Source organism: Bufo gargarizans, chromosome 6 (genome assembly GCF_014858855.1).
Source record: "Bufo gargarizans isolate SCDJY-AF-19 chromosome 6, ASM1485885v1, whole genome shotgun sequence".
NCBI lineage: Eukaryota > Metazoa > Chordata > Amphibia > Anura > Bufonidae > Bufo > Bufo gargarizans.
Window position 1 is genome coordinate 107,542,078 of NC_058085.1, and position 22,555 is coordinate 107,564,632.

The following is a 22,555-nucleotide window of genomic DNA, read 5'->3' on the forward strand; positions in this document are numbered from 1 at the left end:
ATACAGTATACTCACAGACCCGATGTATGGATCAACAGATGTGGTTCATGGGGCAGATGATAGCTCGAACCCTATTCCAAACTGAGCCACAATTAAAGCGGATGGGTGAAAACTTGTTTAACATTCATCCGGGCCTGATATTTGGAATAAACCATCCATCAAAAATGAGGGTGCCCTCATAGGTGAACTGATATGTCTATCAAAAGTGATGCTTGTTTAACATCTATCAAGGCCCAATAGGTGGACGCCACAGGATAAGAGTGCCCTCATAGGTGAGATAATTTGTCCCTCACCAGTATTGCTTATTTCACACCTATCAGGGCTATTACAGGGCTGCCAAATAGAGCAGAACGAACCCATCAACACACCTTCACTCCCCAACAAACATATTGCGTGCCAAGCCTCTGTTCAAACGATGCACATGGAAAAGCAAGGGAGAAGGTGTCACTAGACCCGAAAGACAGGCCATGCCCACTCCTCCGTCACATACAGTACAGACCAAAAGTTTGGACACACTTTCTCATTCAAAGAGTTTTCTTTATTTTCATGACTACGAAAATTGTAGATTCACACTGAAGGCATCAAAACTATGAATTAACACATGTGGAATTATATACATAACAAAAAAGTGTTAACTGAAAATATGCCATATTCTAAGTTCTTCAAAGTAGCCACCTTTTGCTTTGATTACTGCTCTGCACACTCTTGGCATTCTCTTGATGAGCTTCAAGAGGTAGTCACCTGAAATGGTCTTCCAACAGTCTTGAAGGCGTTCCCAGAGATGCTTAGCACTTGTTGGCCCTTTTGCCTTCACTCTGCGGTCCAGCTCACCCCAAACCATCTCGATTGGGTTCAGGTCCGGTGACTGTGGAGGCCAAGTCATCTGGCGCAGCACCCCATCACTCTCCTTCATGGTCAAATAGCCCTTACACAGCCTGGAGGTGTGTTTGGGGTCATTGTCCTGTTGAAAAATAAATGATGGTCCAACTAAACGCAAATCGGATGGAATAGCATGCCGCTGCAAGATGCTGTGGTAGCCATGCTGGTTCAGTATGCCTTCAATTTTTAATAAATCCCCAACAGTGTCACCAGCAAAGCACCCCCACACCATCACACCTCCTCCTCCATGCTTCACGTAGGAACCAGGCATGTAGACTCCTTCCGTTCACCTTTTCTGTGTCGCACAAAGACACGGTGGTTGGAACCAAAGATCTCAAATTTGGACTCATCAGACCAAAGCACAGATTTCCACTGGTCTAATGTCCATTCCTTGTGTTTTTTAGCCCAAACAAGTCTCTTCTGCTTGTTGCCTGTCCTTAGCAGTGGTTTCCTAGCAGATATTCTACCATGAAGGCCTGATTCACACAGTCTCTCTTAACAGTTGTTCTAGAGATGTGTCTGCTGCTAGAACTCTGTGTGGCATTGACCTGGTCTCTAATCTGAGCTGCTGTTAACCTGCAATTTCTGAGGCTGGTGACTCGGATGAGCAGAGGTGACTTTTGGTCTTCCTTTCCTGGGGCGGTCCACATGTGAGTCAGTTTCTTTGTAGCGCTTGATGGTTTTTGTGACTGCACTTGGGGACACTTTCAAAGTTTTCCCAATTTTTCGGACTGACTGACCATTATTTCTTAAAGTAATGATGGCCACTCGTTTTTCTTTACTTAGCTGCTTTTTTCTTGCCATAATACAAATTCTAACAGTCTATTCAGTAGGACTATCAGCTGTGTATCCACCTGACTTCTCCACAACGCAACTGATGGCCCCAACCCCATTTATAAGGCAATAAATCCCACTTATTAAACCTGACAGGGCACACCTGTGAAGTGAAAACCATTTCAGGTGACTACCTCTTGAAGCTCATCAAGAGAATGCCAAGAGTGTGCAAAGCAGTAATCAAAGCAAAAGGTGGCTACTTTGAAGAACTTAGAATATGACATATATTTTCAGTTGTTTGACACTTTTTTGTTATGTATATAATTCCTTCAGTGTGAATCTACAATTTTCATAGTCATATTCTTGGCTGGATGCGGATGCTGTTTCAAGCGCGACAATGCAGGTCACATACGACTGCAATTTGCCTGCAACCTTTCTGTGATTTGGACAAATGTTTTTGGTCACACAACTTTTGTGAGACAAGCTGTAATGCAATACATGTTGCCATGTAGCCCCAGCCTAATACTCACCTTACTTCCCCCATGCCGAAGCGTCCCTGGTCCTCGACAGGGCTCCAGTGATAATGTGGTGTGTCCATACAAGCCCACTGCAGCCAATCACTGTCTGTAAAAACGTTATCCCCAACATTACTCAAAATCCACAAAATATATTCTATAGAGTTGAATGTCTACAAAATACATACAGCAACAAGACTAATGACATGTTGGCACACTGGTAAACTCCAACTGAAATGAATAATATAAAGATCTTTACAGTAGTAGAAATCAAACAATATTCATTTGAAGAGTACATCCTGCTGGCATCTAGAAAATGAAGATATAGAAATGTAGATATAGGCATATTTCAAATTTAATTGCCACTAGCAAGAAATACGAGGCAAAAAATGAGTCAGCATGCATAGGGATTCTTGAAGGTGTAAAACGGGTACCAGCCCATACTGGCAGAGAAAGAAAGACGCTGCTCTAATGATATGAGGTGGCAACCACAGAGAATGAATATAAGTAACATATCTAGCTTTCAGCTTTGTTAGGAGGGAGCTCTAAATGTAGCGCGTGGATAAATCACTGTTAACGATTGACACTGTCTGTGGAATATATCAACAGTATAGAAATGAGTAAAAGAAAGTAAAATAATATTTGGGATGATCACAAGCAAAAGCAAGACCTTGGGCATGGGATCTAATTGATTGTTGACCTGCTCCATTCTATCACTACAACTACCTAACACTAATATTCAGCCAAGGCAAGGCATTAGGGGTGTACACAGATCTCATTGGACCCCATAGCAAAACTTATCATAGACCCCCCCATTCCACCTCACCCATATGTGTCAAACACTCCCAGGCAACATGGAGTGCAAGACATTTTTACCTGGGTTTCTAAGTAATTTGTATTTTTATTAAAGGGGTTATCCCTTGAATAATGTAAAAAATATAAATCATACATGATCTAGTACCTGACAACAGGGGTGTTGCTAGAGTCTCAAAAGATCCAGGGCCCAAGCCCCAATGCATATGGCCCAATTCTCTAAGTCGACCAACCGACCCCTAAGCCTGCTATAGCTATACAGCAGCACGTACCTCTCACATCCAGTTTCTCCTAGGTGACGTCTCCTCTGATGTAGATCTTCTCTGTCATCATCTTCTCCATTCCGTCCGACCAACTTCTCTCAGCCGCGCCTCGTCGCTACAGAGTGTGACACACAGACATCTTAGGTTCCTCATTTTTCTGTACCTCCAAATACTATCCTGAAAAAAAAATGGTGCCCCCCCCATAGTAATAGTGCTCCTCATAGTCCCACCAATAGTAATTCCCTTCTGGAATGCCCTCATTAGTAATACTGCCCCCTACAGTGCCCCCAACTGTGATAATGCTCCCCAAGAGTGTCCCCATTAGTTGAAGAGCCCTCCAGTATTAATGATGCCCTTACAGAGCCCCCCTGTTGTTCCCCCAGTGGTAATAAAGCTATATACTGACCCCTCAGTAGTAATAAGACCCCCACAGTGCTCTTAGTAGAAATAATGTGGATCTATAAGTCCCTCCTATAGAGCCCCCAGTAGTAATAAGAACACCTGATGTCTCCTGGATTTAAATTCCCCCTCAGTGCCCCCAGTATTTATATCGCCCCCTATTGTTATAATGCTCGCCCTGAAGCCCTCCCAGTTTTAATAATGCCCCCTGTAGTAATATTCCTCCATTTACTGTCCTCGAAAATTATAATTCCTGAGCCCCTCTACCATACAGTCCCATGTAAATAACATTATCTCCCTTCTCCGCCATAGAGTGCCATGTAAATACCATCATACCATCTCTCCAGCCCCCTCCAATATACAGTCCCATGTAAATAACATCCCTTTCTATCTACAGCCCCCTCTAAAATACAGTCCCATGTAAATAACATCACACCATCTCTCCTGCCCCCCTCGATATACAGTCCCATGTAAATAACATTACCCCCTCCCCAGCCGCCTTCAACATACAGTCTCATGTAAAGAACACAACCCCCTCCCCAGCCTCCTTCAACATATAGTCCCATGTAAATAAAATCACCCCCTCCCCAGCCACCTCCAACATGCATTCACAGGTAAATCACATTACCCCTCAACATTCAGTCCCATGTAAATAATATCACTGCCTCCCACAGCCGCCTTCAACATATAGTCCCATGTAAATAACTCACCCTGCCCCAGCCACTTCCAATATGCATTCCCATGTAAATAACATAACTCACTCAACTTTCAGTCCCATGTAAATAACATCACTCCACCCTACTGTCCCATGTAAATAACTTCCCTCCCTTCAGCTCTAACATATAGTCCCAGTTAAATAACTACAACTCCCAACATTGCTCTGCCCCTCACACTGCGTAATCTACCCTTTCACTTATCTCTCCTCATGTAGCAGACCTCACCACAGCTTCTTCCCAGGACTTCTCTTCACTGCTGAGCAGTGTTCCCTCTAAGCCTTGGCCGCTGCTGAGCGCGGTCGACTTAGAGATGGGCAATGCTTAGTCAAAGGTGGGCGATAGGACAGGCAAACAAGAAGGGGCAGTATTATAGTAGTTATATTACTGCACATAGGAGCAGAATTATAGCAGTTATATTCCTGTACATAGGAGCAGTATTATAGTAGTTATATTCTTGTACATAGGAGCAGTATTATAGTAGTTATATCCTTGTACATAGGAGCAGTATTATAGTAGTTATATTCTTGTACATAGGAGCAGTATTATAGTAGTTATATTCTTGTACATAGGAGCAGTATTATAGTAGTTATATTACTGCACATAGGAGGCAGTAGTATAGTAGTTATATTCTTCTACATAGGAGACAGTATTATAGTAGTTATATTCTTGTACATAGGAGGCGGTATTATAATAGGTATATTCTAGTACATAGGAGGAAGTAGTATAGTAGTTATATTCTTGTACAATGGAGCAGTATTATAGTAGTTATATTCTTGTACATAGGAGGCGGTATTATATTAGTTATATACTTGTACATAGATGCAGTATTATAGTAGTTATATTCTTGTACATAGGAGGCAGTATTATAGTAGTTATATTCTTGTACATAGGAGGCGGTATTATAGTAGTTATATTCTTGTACATAGGAGGCAGTATTATAGTAGTTATATTCTTGTACATAGAGGCAGTATTATATAAGTAACAATTATTATTTTGCACTTGGTTATATGATGGTGAACATAAAATATGCCTTTGTCCTTCATTGAGTGAATAGTTTCTTTAACACTATAAAGACAACATTGTGGTCTCATTTGAACTTTTACTTTTCTTTGCTGCTGCTTCTTCTGTATTGCAGAAGAAGAAGGTGCTGCACAGCCAGGCTGCAACCTATGTGGTATGTGCTGTGGAGATTGCCTACTGTACCCTACATAGTGGTAAGGTCCTGCTTTCTCCCTCCAGCTACATACCATGCTGAGGGCAGAGTGAGGCACTGGGATATGAAGGGAATGGTAATGTTGTGTGGGAGACATGCAGTGAAAGCCTGAAGCCCTCCTCACTTTGCAAACATAAAATGATACATTTCTCATTCAAAGGGCTGTGCAGTGTCCTGTTCAACTAAATGTAACATGAAGCTCTGTAATTACCCTGCACTCTGCTCCCGCGTGATCTATGGGAACACTCAGGGAGATTTTAATGTCTTCACTTTGCAGGCGGCGTCTTACCCTGTCCCTGACACAGCAGGGTAAAACCACTTTAGCCTCCCTCAGGTTAAAAGACAGCTCCACCTCCACATTACCTTGCCCTGCTGCTTCGTGCTGCTCAGTCCTCCTCTCCTCTTCCGGTCAGAAAAAGACGGAGGAGCTGCAGCAGTAGCGCAGAAATATGTGGAGGCGGCGCCGCACACTGAACGTATTGCTGAAGAAGTCATCATCATGATGACTGCAGGTGGCGCTGAGCGGACATTATAAAGTGGTGAGCGGGGGCACAATAATTGATGCGCGGCCGCGCACCCGCGCACCTTAGAGGGAACACTGCTGCTGAGCCGTCTTCTCCTGCACTGGTCATATGGTTGTGACATCATCGCAGGTCCTTCAGCTCTTGCAGGGGATTAGATTTAATTGTATTGCTGTCCTGAGGATGGCAATACAGTTGGATCTATCTGGCAGGCAGTACATTCGGGGCCTGGGACAAAACATCAGGGGTCCAGGCCCCGAATGTTTTAACCTAGCAACGACCCTGCCTGACAACCTCATTCTAACACAGTGAGAACCAGCCCTTTATCTACATGGATCCAGAGATCCCTATTCACTGCTCCAATAGTTCTTCTAGATTTATTTCGAGCTGTCAGCTTTGGGTTCTTGACCTTCCTCAGTGGGCATGGCCCTTCTGCTGCAGCTGTTGGCAGTTGAAGGATGGAACTGAGCATGTGCTTCCATCTCAGTGAGCAGGACAGAGAAATTTCATGGTAGGTGACACTATACAGATACATTTCATTGAATAACCCAGTAGTTATAATACATTTGTAATTTCCTTACATGTAATTACAAAAGTATTCAGATCCAGATGCTGGTTTGAAAAACTGTACAATATTTTTTGTGGGACTTCCCTTTAAGTGAAATAATTTTTTTATTAAAAAATGTAATAAAATAGTTGCCCTCTGTCTCTGAAAAAGTGGAACATATTCTGAACATCATATTTCTTAATGTATTTACACCAGACAGCAATACATATATTGATAAAGCTCCTTTATAAAGAAATAAATCCTCTGCTCCCCTTCATATTGTATAATACTGGACAGGAATTTATACAGTTACCACAGAATGCAATGGCACCTGTAGAACCATTGGATACTGAGTTCCCCCTAGTGGCGGCTTCTTGAAATGCAGCAAAACTATGTTGGGAGCAGTAAAGTATGGAAGTATAAATGTCCTCAGGGGTCTTTTCTGGCTTCTTGGGGGACACATGTATCAAAAACAATATTAATAATACTCAATTAGAGCATCACACCTTACACTGATAAGAGCAATGCTCTTTTGTGGACATCTTTATCTAGGCCTATCAGAAGAACAATGGAGCCTGGATCCTAATTCAACAATCTACTATTAAACTAACATATAACATATTTCCCTTAATGGGATTCTGTCACCAAGTTTTGGGCTATAGAGCTGCGGACATGCACAGCTAGATCGCCACTAGCATGTCCGCAATATATCTGTCCTATAGGGCTCCTCCTTTCATCAACTATAGATTGCCGTAATCTCGCGATGCGCAGTGCCGGTATAGTGTTCCTTCCCTATGCCGGCATCAGCCTCAGGGAAAAAACTGCACATGCGCGAGCTCGCGCATCGCGAGTTTGCGGCTATCTATAGTTGATGAAAGGAGGAGACATAGGTGGTGCTGGGCTCCTTCACAGGCGGGCGTAGCTGGGCATGGCTGGGCTCCAGGAAGGTTAGTACAGCCCCTTGTACATACAAGACTCATTTACATATCTATACTCATTTATATATCCTTTTTTAAAGAAATTAAAACCACACAGCCCTATAGGACAGATATATTGCAGACATGCTAGAGGCGATCTAGCCGTGCATGTCCGCATCTCTATAGCCCAAAACTTGGTGACAGAATCCCTTTAAAGCAGCAGTGAACTGACAGTGCAGTCCCTATTTAGATTGGAGTTCTATATCTGTGTGCTAATTGGTACACAAGGACAGTATTTTGTATTTAATTCTCAATGGCATAGCACTGCTAAAATGAAAAAGAAAAACAGACACAAATTTGTTTTTAGACAAAAGTGTCCCTTTAAATAGCACTAGCTGACACCAAAGACCAAGTGCATGCATAGAACACCTTAGATGCTGTGGCCATATTGGAACAACTCCAATCAGAGAAGATGTAAGTGTACTGTAATCACTGGCTGGTAGTGAGGCATTGCTTGGTCACGTAAGAAACCCAGAGATACTACTAAAATATACTGACAGGCTGTAGCTGGCAAGTATGTGCAATGAGCAGGATATGGGGTACACGCTGATGCCACTTATGCAGTGGGAGAGGTTACGGGTGTATAATACTCTATAGTTTGTTTGTGACATCAATTGCAGCGTGCGCAGGGTACTATCACAGGGCCCTCCCAAGGTGTTATAATGCACATCCCAGGTTCGGAATGCCAGAGTGGTGTAATGGCCTATAATGTCTCTATAGGTGGTGATAATTGTGTCAACAGTGTCTCCTACCTGGGTACGGCTGGATTCCTGGCTCACTTGCAATAAATTTTAGTGTAGTGATAGTAGGAGTAATTTTGCAGCAGAAATGAGGTGTAGACCTTTAGATGAAGTTTAAACGTTTCTTTACTGAAGGTAACTCGTATCCAAGCAGTATACAGCTTTGGTCTTTGGTCCCAGCAGGTTTTAGCAATGGTTGGCAGGAATAAACACTTCTGCACTTTAAAGGGAACCCGTCACCGGGATTTTGGGTATAGAGCTGAGGACATGGGTTGCTAGATGGCCGCTAGCACATCTGCAATACCCAGTCCCCATAGCTCTGAGTGCTTTTATTGTGTAAGAAAAACGATTTGATACATATGCAAATTAACCTGAGATGAGTCCTGTACGTGAGATGAGTCATGGACAGGACTCATCTCAGGTTAATTTGCATATGTATCAAATCAGTTTTTTTACACAATAAAAGCACACAGAGCTATGGGGACTGGATATTGCAGATGTGCTAGCGGCCATCTAGCAACCAATGTCCTCAGCTCTATACCCAAAATCCCGGTGACAGGTTCCCTTTAAATACAATATTTCCTTGTAATTTTCCAGGCTGACCAGCAGGTGGCAGCAATGCATTGGTAAGGTATTAGTTACAGTTTAGTAAATCTAGTCTGGAATGGTTCATTCCAACTTAGCTCCCCCTCTGTGGAGGTGTGGACTGTTCCCACATACTGCAGCATGGGAGGAGAAGGAATTTAGGTTTAGTGTAGCCCACCCCCTGCTAGGGGAATTGACATTGACCACATACCCAGTCTGAGAACCTTCAGCCTCAGCTGGAAGAAGAAAGCAGAAACTACAACCTCCAGAGTTCCAGGACGAAAGCATTCCCTGAGAAACCACCTGAGAGTAAGTCCAGAGACCTAGGAGAAGCCATACCCTCCTCAGCTATTCTGTCCCCATACAGCAGAAGTACAGAAAGGTGCAGAAGATTAGTTCCTGCCACAGTTACAGACCTACCAAGCAGACAAATTATCCTGCAAGCTCCTCACATTTAAAGGGAACCTGTCACCTGGATTTTGTGTATAGAGCTGAGGACATGGGTTGCTAGATGGCCGATAGCACATCCGCAATACCCAGTCCCCACAGCTCTGTGTGCTTTTATTGTGTAAAAAAAACGATTTGATACATATGCAAATTACCCTGAGATGAGTCCTGTACGTGAGATGAGTCAGGGACAGGACTCGTCTCATGTTAATTTTCATATGTATCAAATCGGGTTTTTGACACAATAAAAGCACACAGAGCTATGGGGACTGGATATTGCGGATGTGCTAGCGGCCATCTAGCAACCTATGTCCTCAGCTCTATACACAAAATCCAGGTGACAGGTTCCGTTTAACAGAGCAAACCAGCCTAGACTCAAAATCATGTAATGAATTTAATTTCTGTGGACAGACAGCAAAGCATAACATTTATGGTTAAAACAACAATAGGTGTCAGCAGCCTAGATACTAGATACCATGCAATCTATAGATTAACCAGCATAAACAAGAAATCAGTTCATCATACACCAACAAAGACCAAGCAGGAAGGAAATCAGAGCTGTTAAGCAAAAAAGAAAAAAGAAAAACGCCTTACTCAGCACCAGCTGTTTGATTCAGTAGTAAAACAATTACAATGCAATAAGAAAAATATACTGATCTGAAATAAGCAACCTAACAATTGCAGGGAGACATTTTTGCAATTTGCATAGTACAAATTCAAATGTTCAAGTGATTGTGGTCAACACAGTTCTTTCATGCCATGTTTTAGGCATAAAGTTGAGGCATACCTTTTTAGTACAATAGACATGGCTAGTTTTAACAAATCAAGGTCTATACTAGTTTCCCAAAAATATCATGCATGCAAATCTCCATTGTTATTTTCCTTGGGGAAAAAAATCTTATTTTTTTTTTAACTAAATCAAAACTGATTTTTACAAACTTTGCTAATCCTTTAGGTGTTCCACTAGAGTTATAGGAAAATGAAGGTAAAATAAAAAAATTCCAGATTTTCCATTTTGATCAATTATTTCCTCTAATGCAGAAAGGGTTAACAGCCAAACAAATCTCAATTTATATTACCCTGATTCTACAGAAACACCTCATATGTGGTCATAAACTGTTGTATGGGCACATGGCAAGGGGCAGTAGGGAAGGAGCTCCATATGATTTTTGGAAGGCAGATTTTGCTGGAATGGTTTTTTCAGGCACCATGTCACATTTGAAGACCGTCTGGTGCACCCCTACAGTAGAGAACCCCAAAAAGTGATCCTATTTTGGAAACTACACCCACCATGTGGTGTAGTGAGCACTTTGGCCTCACAGGCGGTTCATTGAATTTAGCAACACTTGGCTGTAATAAACAAAATTACATATTTTACAAGAAAATATTGCTTTAATTTTTTTCTTTTTCACAGCCCCAGGGAATATTTAAAGGGGTTTAGTGAGTACCTTGGCCCAACAGGTATTTCATAGAAATTAGAAAACCTTAGCTGTGAAAATTACTTTTTTTTTTACAACAGGACAACAACCCATATGTGGTTGAAAAGTGCTGTATGGACACACCGCAAAGATCAAAAGGGAAGGAGTGTCATGTGCAGCTGAGGCCTAGTTTGGGGATTTATACAGCCAACTGCAGAGGCTCTGAGGTTAAGGGTCCATTCACACGTCCGTAAGTGTTTTGCAGATCCGCAATTTGCGGACCTCACATCACAGACACTATAAGGCCTCTTTCACACGGGCGTCATGTTTTTTGCCCGGATAAGAGGCGGGTGCGTTGCGGGAAAATGCGCAATTTTCCCGCGCGAGTGCAAAACATTGTCATGCGTTTTGCACTCGCGTGAGAAAAATCGCGCATGTTTGGTACCCAAACCCGAACTTCTTCACAGAAGTTCGGGCTTGGGATTGATGTTCTGAAGATTGTATTATTTTCCCTTATAACATGGTTATAAAGGAAAATAATAGCTTTCTGACTACAGAATACATAGTATAATAGTGCTGGAAGGGTTAAAAAAAATTAAAAAAGTTAACTCACCTTATCCTCTTGTTCGCGTACTTCGTTCCCGGTCTGTTCTTTGCTAGCTGTGGGCTTGGGCTAAAGGACCTTTGATGACGTCAGATCACATGCTCCAATCACATGGTCCATCACCATGGTGATGGAGCATGTGATCTGACATCACCACAGGTCATTCAGCCCACAGCTAAAGAACAGACCGACCGGGATCTACGCGACCAAGAGGACAAGGTGAGTTAACTATTTTTTTTAACCCTTCCAGCCCTATTTTACTAAGCATTCTGTATTCAGAATGCTATTATTTTCCCTTATAACCATGTTATAAGGGAAAATAATACAGTGAATAGACTGTCACCTAGAACCCATGCGTGAAAATCGCACCGCATCCGCACTTGCTTGCGGATGCTATGCGATTTTCACGCAACCCCATTCATTTCTATGGGGCCTGCGTTACGAGAAAAACGCACAAAGAGGAGCATGCTGCGATTTTCACGCAACGCACAAGTGATGCGTAAAAATCACCGCTCGTGTGCACAGCCCCATAGAAATGAATGGGTCAGGATTCAGTGCGGGTGCAATGCGTTCACCGCACGCATCGCACCCGCACGGAAAACTCGCCCGTGTGAAAGGGGCCTAATAGAAAATGCCTTTTCTGGTCCACAATTGCGGACAAGAATAGAACATGTTCTATTTTTTTCAGGAACAAAATTGCGGATCCTGAAAAAACGGATCCCAAAAAAACTGATGCGGATCCCGAAAATGCGGATGCGGATCCAGGAAATATGGATTTGCATTTGTTCCAGCCCCATTGAAAGAATGGGTCCGCAAATTGCGGAACGAATGCGGACCCAAATTACGGACGTGTGAATGGACCCTAAATAAAATAAAAATAAGAAATGACCCTATTTTAGAACCCACACCCCTCACAGTATTTACCAATGGGTGTAGTAAGCATTTTGACCCAACAGTTGTTTTGCTAAATTTATTAACAGCAGATGGTGCAAAGTGAAAGTTGCAAATTTTCCACAGATATGCCATTTGAGTGCCTAATATGTTGTGCCCAATGTATACCAGTGTGAAAATCAAGCCCCCTAATTATTATGTCGTGCTTCCTGGTTTTATAAACACCCTACATGTGGCCCTTATCTTTTGCTTGGACATACAACAGGGCTCAGGAGTAAAAGAGCACCATGCACATTTGAGGCCCAATGTGGTGATTTACGCATCTTGTGCTGACAACTGTAGAGGAGCGAGGGTGAAATAATAAATGAAACCCCTGAGAAGTGAACCTATATTGAAAAGTATACCACCATGTATTTATTTAGGGGTGGAGTGAGCATTTTCACCCCACAGGTGTTTTTCAAAAAATAATGAGCATGGGGATGTGCAAAATGAAAATTGCAAGTTTATAACAGATATGGCATTGCTGTGCCCACTGTGCGGCATCTGAAACATACTATGGCCTTTAAATTGTTAGGTGGGTTGTACTTCGTACGGAAATGTCATAAATGTGGAGTTAAACCGCTGTTTGGGTACGCTGCAGGGTTCAGGAAAGAACACCATTTAGCTTTTGCTGCGCAGATTTTGATGGATTAGGTTATGGGCACCATGTTCCTATTGAACAGCCTCTGGGGAACAGTACAGACATTTTCTGACAACCATATGTTTATTTTTTTTCTGAATGGAGCTGTGTCAGGACTTACTTTTTTGGCACGATGAGTTGCCATCATTAGTTCTATTTTGAGGTACATACAACTCTTTCATCGCTTTTTATTTAGCTTTTTGCGGAGCAGGATAAAGAAATGGCAGCAACTTTGCTATTGCTTTTTGTGTCTTGTTACTGCGGTGTACAATGTGCGGGAAAAATGATGCGTTATCTGTATTCTGCAGGTCGGCACAATTACAATGATACCAATTTATATATATATATATTTTTTTTTTTTACCACTTTTACACAATGCATTTTTGTAAAGAAAAATCATATTTTTGCAACACCATTTTCTGAAAAAGATATTTATTTAATTGTTCTGGTATTGGACTTGTTTGAGGGCTTGTTTTTTGCAGGATGAGGTGACGGTTTGATTACCATTTTGGAGTATATATGACTTTTTGACAACTTGGTATTACACTTATTATTTTGTGAGGTGACAAACAAATGGCTGTCCAGCATTCACCTGACAGGGTAGATCATGTGATATTTTTATACAGCATGTTGTTAAAGATGCGGCGATACCTAATATGTCTATTGTTTTTGTTAAGTTTTACACAGTAAAAGCATTTTTGAAAAGAAAGTCTTGTTTTTGTGTTGCCATATTCTGAAAGCCATATTTTGATTATTCTTCTGGTGATGACCTTATTTGGGGGTTTGTTTTTTGCAGGATGAGGTGACGGATTGATTGGTACCATTTTGGAGTACATAAGACTTTTTGACAACTTGGTATTGCACTTTTTGTGAGGCAAGGTGACCAAAAATAGGTTTTTTGGCACAGTTTTTATTTATTATTTTACAGTGTTCATCTGATGGGATAGATCGTATGATTGTTATAGAGTAGGTCAATACGGACGCTGAAATACCTAAGGGCTTGTTCACACAAACGTATTTTGCGTTCCGTATATGGGTCGCCAGTTTTGCGGACAAGAATAGGCATTTTTATAATGGGCCTCCTGTTCCGTTCCGCAAATTGCGGATCCCCAAAAAACGGCATGGTCGTGAGAACAGTCACTAATATGTCTATGTCTTTTTTTTGTTGAAACTTTTTTTTTTTATTATGTAAAACACTTTTTCACGTTTTATTTTTGTCCCACTATGGGACTTCAACTTTTGGGAGTCTGATCCCCTCTACAATGCATTACACTACATTGTGTATTGTAATTCATTGCCTGCCTCACAGCTTACCAAGCACAGTGCCGTACATTTAATAGCGACTGTGCTTGGTATCGTAGCTTAGCCCCATTCACTGACCTAAGAAAAGCTACAAAAAAGATACAACGCTACTGCAAGCGCCATGCTTTCTCAAACAGCTGATAGACAGACAAAGGTCCCAGATGTCGGATCCCCACCATCAGTTGATCTTGATCTATGATGTTTCCAATGGAAAAAAAAATAAATGCCGCATCTGTAAGACCTAAACTATACAATTATAAAAGGTATTAAAAGTTAATCAATGATTATGTGTACCCCATAATGGTGCCATGAAAAACTACATCTTGTCCTGTAAAAAACAAGCCCTCATCCAGCTACACGGGAAAAAAATAAAAGTTATAACTCCCGGAATGTGAGAAAGAAAAAATGAAAAAAATCTGTAAGTTTCAAAATGCATACGGGAGGAAGGGGTTAATGCCATACAAGCTTCATTTTATAAAAAAAATAATTGCATATTCTTCTTATTTACAGGCTTTACAATACTACACAACAGATTACTATGTGTCTTCTGATTATGACAGTCAAATTCCAGAGGTTTGTGATGTGAGCAGCATACAGGAATTCAGCAAAGTCTTTCAACCATGTGTACAAAGCCTAGTATTTCTGATAGGTATGTCTGGCAATACTTTGGTTCTTTTGACATACAGATTTGTCAAGAGAATAAAGTGCATGACTGATATCCATTTGATTAACCTGGCAGTGGCGGACCTTCTTCTGCTCTTGACATTTCCCTTTATGTCTGTCAGCGCAGTTAAAGGTTGGGTGTTGGGGACCCATACGTGCAAAGTGGTACAGGGCGTGTATGCCATCAATTTCTTCAGCGGATTCTTGTTCCTGACCTGTATAAGTGTGGACAGGTGCATTGAAATTACCCGGGCAATCAAGGCCTTTACTATGCGTCAAAGATCCATTTACTGCAGCAAGATAATCACCCTGTTTCTTTGGTTGGCATCTGTTTTACTCAGTCTTCCGGAATTGATTTACAGTGAATCCAAACTACATGATGGACTGTATATATGTAAGATGGTATTCCCAGAAGATATCACCAGTGCGGTCAAGAGCATGAGCAATTTTCTTCAGATAATTCTTGGCTTTGTATTACCTTTCTTGGTAATGGCTGTTTGTTACTCCATTATTATCATAACCCTACTAACTGGCAGAAACTTTAGAAAGCACAAGGCTCTCAAGGTTATAATCTCTGTTGTGTTGGCCTTTGTGATATTTCAACTCCCTTACACACTGGTCATGTTCATGGAAACCACGGACTTTCTAGGAAGTCGTCAGATGCCCTGTAATGCAAGAAAGATGAAAGATATTGCCATCATCATTACCAGCAACCTTGCCTTCATAAGATGTTGCCTTAATCCAATCATCTATGCATTTGTTGGGGTTAATTTCAGGAACGACATCCTTCTCCTGCTGAAGAACTTTGGTTGCATCTCTACCACCTACTATGCTCAGCGCTGTGGATCAAGCAGAGATACCCGCACTTCACTAATGATGGAAACCAACAGCTTTACTTTGTAGATGCAATCCATCTGAAACCTTCCGAGGAGAAGAAATTTGGGGCCACAAATAAGAAATAGTTTTACTTTAGAAAATACAGTACTTGTATGAAACAGGACACTCGAGCCCTTGAATGTTAGGTTGTGTTAAAATGTCACTTTAAACTTTAGCATTACCAGTATATCATGGTAGTTTTCTGCAACATATGTTGGTAATTAGCCACAGTAAGAAATGCACCACACAGTAGCCTACTGTATAGGAAAGCAAAGTCTTCTGCACACTCCTACACAGTAAACAAATAATGGACACTCCTATGGCCTCCACCAGGTGAATGTGGGCCTATGGCCATAACACATAAGGCATAAGCTCTTACAAGCACAACCCTCATTTATTTTGTTTAAATTGTTAAATAGTCTGTTACTTAAAGGAGTTGTGCATGTTTTTTTGTTGTTTTTTTTTGGGGGGGGGGGGGGGGGGGTTGGCAAACCTTTGAAGGAAAGCATACCTACCTGCTTCCCCTCTGGTTCCCAGCTACTGCATTCTCAGGCCTTAGCTGCTGTGCTCAGATCTCTTGATGTAAACTTCCAGCTCTGGTAAGCTGGGAAGTATGCTTCCCCTCGCAGGTCTGTCAAGAGGGGAGGAGGGTTTGCTACTCTCCCCCAAACGTGTATAACCCCTTTAAGGTCTTATTTTGTATATGTGTCTGTGACTTGTAAATTGTTGCAGAATATGTTGACGCTACATAAAAGGCTAGTTTCACACTACCGTTAAAAAGATGGGGACCAGTGGAGATTTGTCTGCAACCTGGCACAGCGGTTTTTGTCTGACCGATTCTCTGCATATTTTCTGGGTTGCGGCCAGATCTACACTGGTCCCCATTATAATTAATTGGGCCAGCGGGCATCAGATAGCCGCCAGAATTGCCAGATCCAGAGAGCTCTGGTAGGCTGCACCCTGCCAGATCTCTTTAATGCTAGTGTGAAACTAGCCTAAGTTGGTGAATTCACCGAACACACATATATCAAGATGTGAACATAGCCTTATGTTCAGGAACCATGATAGCAGTTTCATTTTTATTTTTTTTAAAGGGTTTCTACTCTCTTGTGCAAACCCTCAATACTGGAGCCATGGCTATTACTGAGGTGGTGTTATAAGGCATATACAAAGCCAGTCAACCGAGATTCAATGGCTAGACTGCATGTGTGGTCAATGTACAGTATATAACAGCTCCTAAGAAGAAGATCTAAGGCTGCAGATTAAAAGACTAGCATTAATTTACCTAAAATAACTTTTTTTTTTTATATAAGTCCAACTAAAATAAACTATTTGGATTAGAAATGCATATACTGACTTCTTGTTCAACATCAAGGACCTACAGCTTGGACACCTTTGGGGCATTGCTTTATTACTAAATTCTATATATTTTGCATCATCATCCCTCATGGCATATGCAGCCCTGAGTTCAATAAGAATTTAGCTTAAATGAATGTTTATGAGCTGTTAGAAAAGTAATGATAAGGTCTACAGATCCAATCGACAGGGCGGTTCACTGAGGCTGGGTTCACACCTGAGCGTTTTACAGCGCGTTCCTACGCGCTGTAAAACGCTCAACAAGGAGAAACCAATGCTTCCCTATCGGCATGGTTCTCACCTGGGCGTTTTACAGCGCGTACGATCGCGCTGTAAAACGCCCGACGCCCAAAGAAGTACATGAGCTTCTTTGGGGCGTCTTGTCGCACGTTCCCGTACATAGACTTTCGGGAACGCGCTACAATGGGCATTCGCTTGTCTCTGTATGCGCGATTGCAAACGCCCGTACAATCGCGCATACAGAGCGCTCCATCGCGAACGCTCAGGTGTGAACCCAGCGTGATGGTTTACACTGAGAAGGAGAAGCAACAGTCTGCAGATTCAATGAAACTGAAAGGTGTAGAAAAAAAGTTGTTGACAATTTTTAATGAACACCAACTGAAAAAACTATTTTGGCTAAAAATGATCAAAATGCAAATCATTTAAAAAAAAACGTACCCCCAAATGTGTCATATTGATGTTCTCACATGGTAAAAGTACTGGAAAAAGAAAAGTTGGAAACGTCATGAAAAGAAATGAGCGAATCGAATCAGACGAAGTGGAATTCGATCCAAATTTCCGGAAAAATTTGATTCGCAATGAATGCAAATTTCCTCGCGCTTCGTGGTGACGAATCGCGATTTTTCCTAAAATGGCGGCTACATGTGTGAGGACTGAGGACATGGGTCAAGGAACTCTAGGAAGGCGGGATCACCCAGATTGACATGCATGCATGCAGCCAATCAGCAGCCAGCCCTGTGATATCACAGTCCTATAAATATGACAGCCATATTAGATTCTGCCATTTTCCAGTGTTCTGAGTGCAGAGACAGACGTGAGAAGGCGCTAGGGACAGCAATGGGAAAAACCTCATTGTGAACAAAAAAACTGAAAAAACGATTTATAAGTGCAGGTAAAGGATAGGGAGGAATTATTTCACAGCATCTTAGTGCAGGGAGAGATGTCAGAAGTTGCTAGGGACAGTGCTAGAAAAGCAATTTACAAGTGCAGGGAAAGATTATTTGGGGATTCAAATAGTCATTAGACAGCTCTGTCATTCCAGCAATTTGTTCTTGGGGTGCAAGTGCTACGTCGAAAAGGCTTATATCTGTGGAAAAAGAAAAATTTATACGCAGTTCACTTCTGCAGTTATATGTGGTGAAAGCGTCTAGTGACGTATTTCAGTACAAAAATAAAAATATACACGCAGTTTACTGTTGAAGTTATTTGCGGTAAAAGCGTTTAGTGGCGTATTTCTGGGCAAAAAGAAAAATATATATGTAGTTCACTATTGCATTTCTTTTTGGTAAAAGCATTTAGTGGCCTATTTTAGTACAGAAAGAAAAATATATACACACTTCACTGGTGCAGTTATTTGTGGTAAAAGCGTTTAGTGGCCTATTTCAGTATAAAAAGAAAAATATATACACACTTCACTGGTTGTCACGGTGCGGTTCACCGTGACGTGGTTTGCCGTGCAGGCTGGCTGCACGCTTTTTGCGTACTCGCTGCAGGTGATTCCATGTAGTCTGGTTGCTTTTGGCTGCGTGCTGGCTGCGGTATCTTGTGTGTTCCTGCCCGTGTGTGTACGTGTACCTCCCTTTGGCTGTATTGTCTCCCTGTGGGTATTCAGGTCTATTGCACTCTTGCATACTGGCTGTGGTGTTCCTTGCATGCTGGTTGCTAGGGGCAACATCCTGTATCGCAGCTAGGTAGGCTGCGATTTCTGGTTACCCCTGACCTGATTTAGTACCTCCCTGTTTGGTTCTGATAGGGTTAACATACCCTGGTTGGTTCTGGGTGTGTCCTTTCAGGTGCGCTCGTTAGGCTGCTATTTCTGCCTTTGAGCGTGGAGCGTTGAGGTCAGTCTTAGTCAGTCTGTCTTTGTCATGTCTTGTGGGTGTTTCACCCTTATGCTCTGTCAGGTCTGTCTATGTTTGCCTTGCCAGTTTTTGCCTTTTGCTGCTAACCCAAGTAGTCCGGCCATCTACATCCCTGGTTCTGCATTGTTGTCTTCTGTCCTGTATCATACTATGGCTTGTCCTTTCCTGTACCATGCCATGCCTTGTCCCTGTATTGTACCTTGCTATGCCTTGTCCATGCTTTCTACCATGCCTTGTATCATGCCTTGTTTCTGTTCTGTATTTGTTCGTCTAGAAGTGCGCAACTGCGTCTTGTCCATTTTCGCCTAGCAGTGCGTAACTGCAACTGATAGCCTAGTAGAGCTTTTCTGCATCTGGATAGCCTAGCAGAGCTGATCTGCATCTGTTCCTGTTCATGTCTGTTCCATGTTCCTGTTATTGTCTGTCTGGCAGTCCTTGCTGCTTCTGGTATTCTGTTCATGTCTGCTTCTGTTCTTGTCAGTCCATGTCCACCTTCGGAAGAGGGTTCCTGTGTTCCCCAGAGGGGAAATGCCTGAATGCCTATTCTCTGCCTTGCTATGCCTTGTCTGTCTCTATGTCTTTTCCCTGTTCTGTACCATGTCATGCCTTGCTCATATACTGTCGGTACCTTGTCTGGTATCTCCTTGCCGCCGGCTCCTGCTGCCACTGACTTGGTTTACACTCTGGAGTAGCCGCTGGCAACTTCTGTGGCTCAAATCTATCCTCATCACCAGAGGCGCTAGTGAAGACCTGGTGTTGCTTAGTTATGCCCCTCCAGAGTATTGCTAGTCAGTGGCGCAGTGGGTTCTCACCCACTGATCTGGTTCAGTACACTGAGGTCTTCTATTATTGTCATTGTCACGTGTCTTGGTTCCTTTGTATGGTTATGTGTTCCGTGGTCCTTGGCCTGTTTTGCCTTGTCCTCCTGGAGACCCCCGGCACGTGACACTGGTGCAGTTATTTGTGGTAAAAGCATTTAGTGGCCAATTTCAGTACAGAAAAATATATATATATATATGCACTTCACTGGTGCAGTTATTTGTGGTAAAAGCGTTTAGTGGCCTATTTCAGTACAAAAAGAAAAATATATTCTCAGTTTACTTCTGCAGTTATATGTCTTGAAAGCGTTTAGTGGCCTATTTCAGTACAGAAAGAAAAATATATACGCACTTCACTGGTGCAGTTATTAGAGGTAAAAGCGATTAGTGGCCTATTTCAGTACAGAAAGAAAAATATATACGCACTTCACAGGTGTAGATATTTGTGGTAAAAGTGTTTAGTGGCCTATTTCAGTACAAAAAGAAAAATATTTTATCAGTTCACTTCTGCAGTTATATGTGTTGAAAGTGTTTAGTGGTCTATTTCAGTACAGAAAGAAAAATATATACACACTTCACTGGTGCAGTTATTTGTGGTAAAAGCGTTTAGTGGCCTATTTCAGTACAAAAAGAAAAATATATTCTCAGTTCACTTCTGCAGTTATATGTGTTGATAGCGTTCTGTGGCCTATTTCAGTACAAAAAGAAATATATATTCTCAGTTCACTTCTGCAGTTATATGTGTTGATAGCAGTTAGTGGCCTATTTCAGTACAAAAAGAAAAATATATACGCACTTCACTGGTGCAGTTATTTGTGGTAAAAGCATTTAGTGACCTATTTCAGTACATAAAGAAAAATATATTCTCAGTTCACTTCTGCTGTTATATGTCTTGAAAGCATTAAGTGGCCTATTTCAGTACAGAAAGAAAAATATATACGCACTTCACTGGTGCAGTTATTTGTGGCAAAAGCGTTTAGTGGCCTATTTCAGTACAAAAAGAAAAATATATACGCACTTCACTGGTGCAGTTATTTGTGGTAAAAGCGTTTAGTGGCCTATTTCAGTACAAAAAAATATATATTTTTGTCGCTTTTAGGGGTGTTTTAATTTTCTTTTAATTTATTTAGTTCAGCTAAAAGTATGTCAGACAGAGAAGTACCAGGCCATGCACAGAGGAGTGGCAGAGGCATAAATGTTTCTGGCACAGGCAGAGGTCGCAGCAGAGTAAGGGGGCTTGGCAGCAGGTGTTGCAGCAAGAGGCCTGAGTTTCCGGTATTATCTAGCGGTCGAGTCTTAACCAACAACCCAGCGGTTCTTGATTGGTTAACTCGTTCATCCACTTCATCCCAAGTGACATCAGACACCCCCAGCCAACAGTTGGTGGGTTCGTCAAACACGACCCTTAGTTGGCATGGCCCGGGAGCAGGCCCTGTGCCCTCACCTGTCCTCAACCTGCCTCTGTCCTTTTCTGTTCCCTCACCCAGAGAAGTATTATATGCTGTGGGCTCGTCTCCACTTTTCAGCGAGGACAAGCTACTAGAGTACAGTCAGCAGCTACTGCCCAGCCAAGATCTGGAGGAGACATCTGCCGCTTCCTCCGCTAGGCGGGCAAGTAGTGATGAGGAGAGTGGCGTGGGAGCTGGTGTTGCGAGCAGTCAGGCTTCTGACCCAGAGACTGTTGAGGAGGACATCAGTGACGTGCAGACATTACTCGATGATGATGAAGCCGATCGCACTTGGGAGCCGGGTGCAGAAGGGGCTTCATCATCATCAGGAGAAGAGGGTGGCAGCTTGCCCGTGAGCCAGTAGGAGTGGCAGCAGTGGGAGGTCGGGAGCCAAACGTGCCCGGGGTAGACCACCTGCTTCACAGCAGCCTACCTGCCTGGGAAGTAATGGTGCAGGGGTTCACAGAGGCAGCGGCGGTAGCAGTCAGTCAGTGCAGACTATTGTGGGGGAAATCACCTACTCGGAGTCGGCGGCTTGGCAGTTTTTTGTTAAGCCGCCGGCGGAGGTGAATGTGGCCATATGTAGAATCTGTGGGCAGAAGGTAAAGCGTGGCCAGGGTGCCAATGTTGGCACTACAGCCCTGCTTAAACATATAGTGGCCTGGGAGAACCGTGGCTCTGATGTGGTGGTCCAGCCTGCCGCAGTAACCGCTGCATTACCTAGTGGCATGCACCCGGTTTCAGCCAGTCAAGGCTCCACCACCTCAGCCGAAGGGAGCTGTCTGTCATTCCCATCTGCTGCTGGTCCAGATGCTCCAGCCCCTCCTCCTCCTCGTCAGTCATTCCATCAGCTATTGCTCACCGAAGCGATTGCCAAGAGACAGCAGTATGCGTGCACGTATCCAATGGCGCAGAAGCTGAACGTGCTCCTGTCCAAGTTGCTGGTGCTGCAGTCCCTTCCTTTCCAAGTGGTGGAGTCTGAACCTTTCAGAGAACTGATGGCTTGTGC

At 42.6% G+C, this 22,555-nt stretch overlaps 1 protein-coding gene across 2 annotated transcripts in view; it reads left to right on the top strand.

The window, feature by feature from the left end:
- Positions 1-16,249, top strand: part of CCR10 (C-C motif chemokine receptor 10) — a 39,108-nt gene extending 22,859 nt beyond the window's left edge. Inside the window, exons 1-2 of one of the 2 annotated variants that reach the window (XM_044299888.1) lie at positions 9,142-9,251; positions 14,794-16,249. In XM_044299888.1, the coding sequence (XP_044155823.1) occupies positions 14,935-15,849 (915 nt within the window). In that variant the 5' untranslated portion in view covers positions 9,142-9,251; positions 14,794-14,934 and the 3' untranslated portion in view covers positions 15,850-16,249. Of the gene's footprint in view, positions 1-9,141; positions 9,252-14,793 lie in introns of those variants that run through there. The other variant, XM_044299887.1, reaches the window with a different exon arrangement.
- The last annotated feature ends 6,306 nt before the right edge of the window (positions 16,250-22,555 follow it).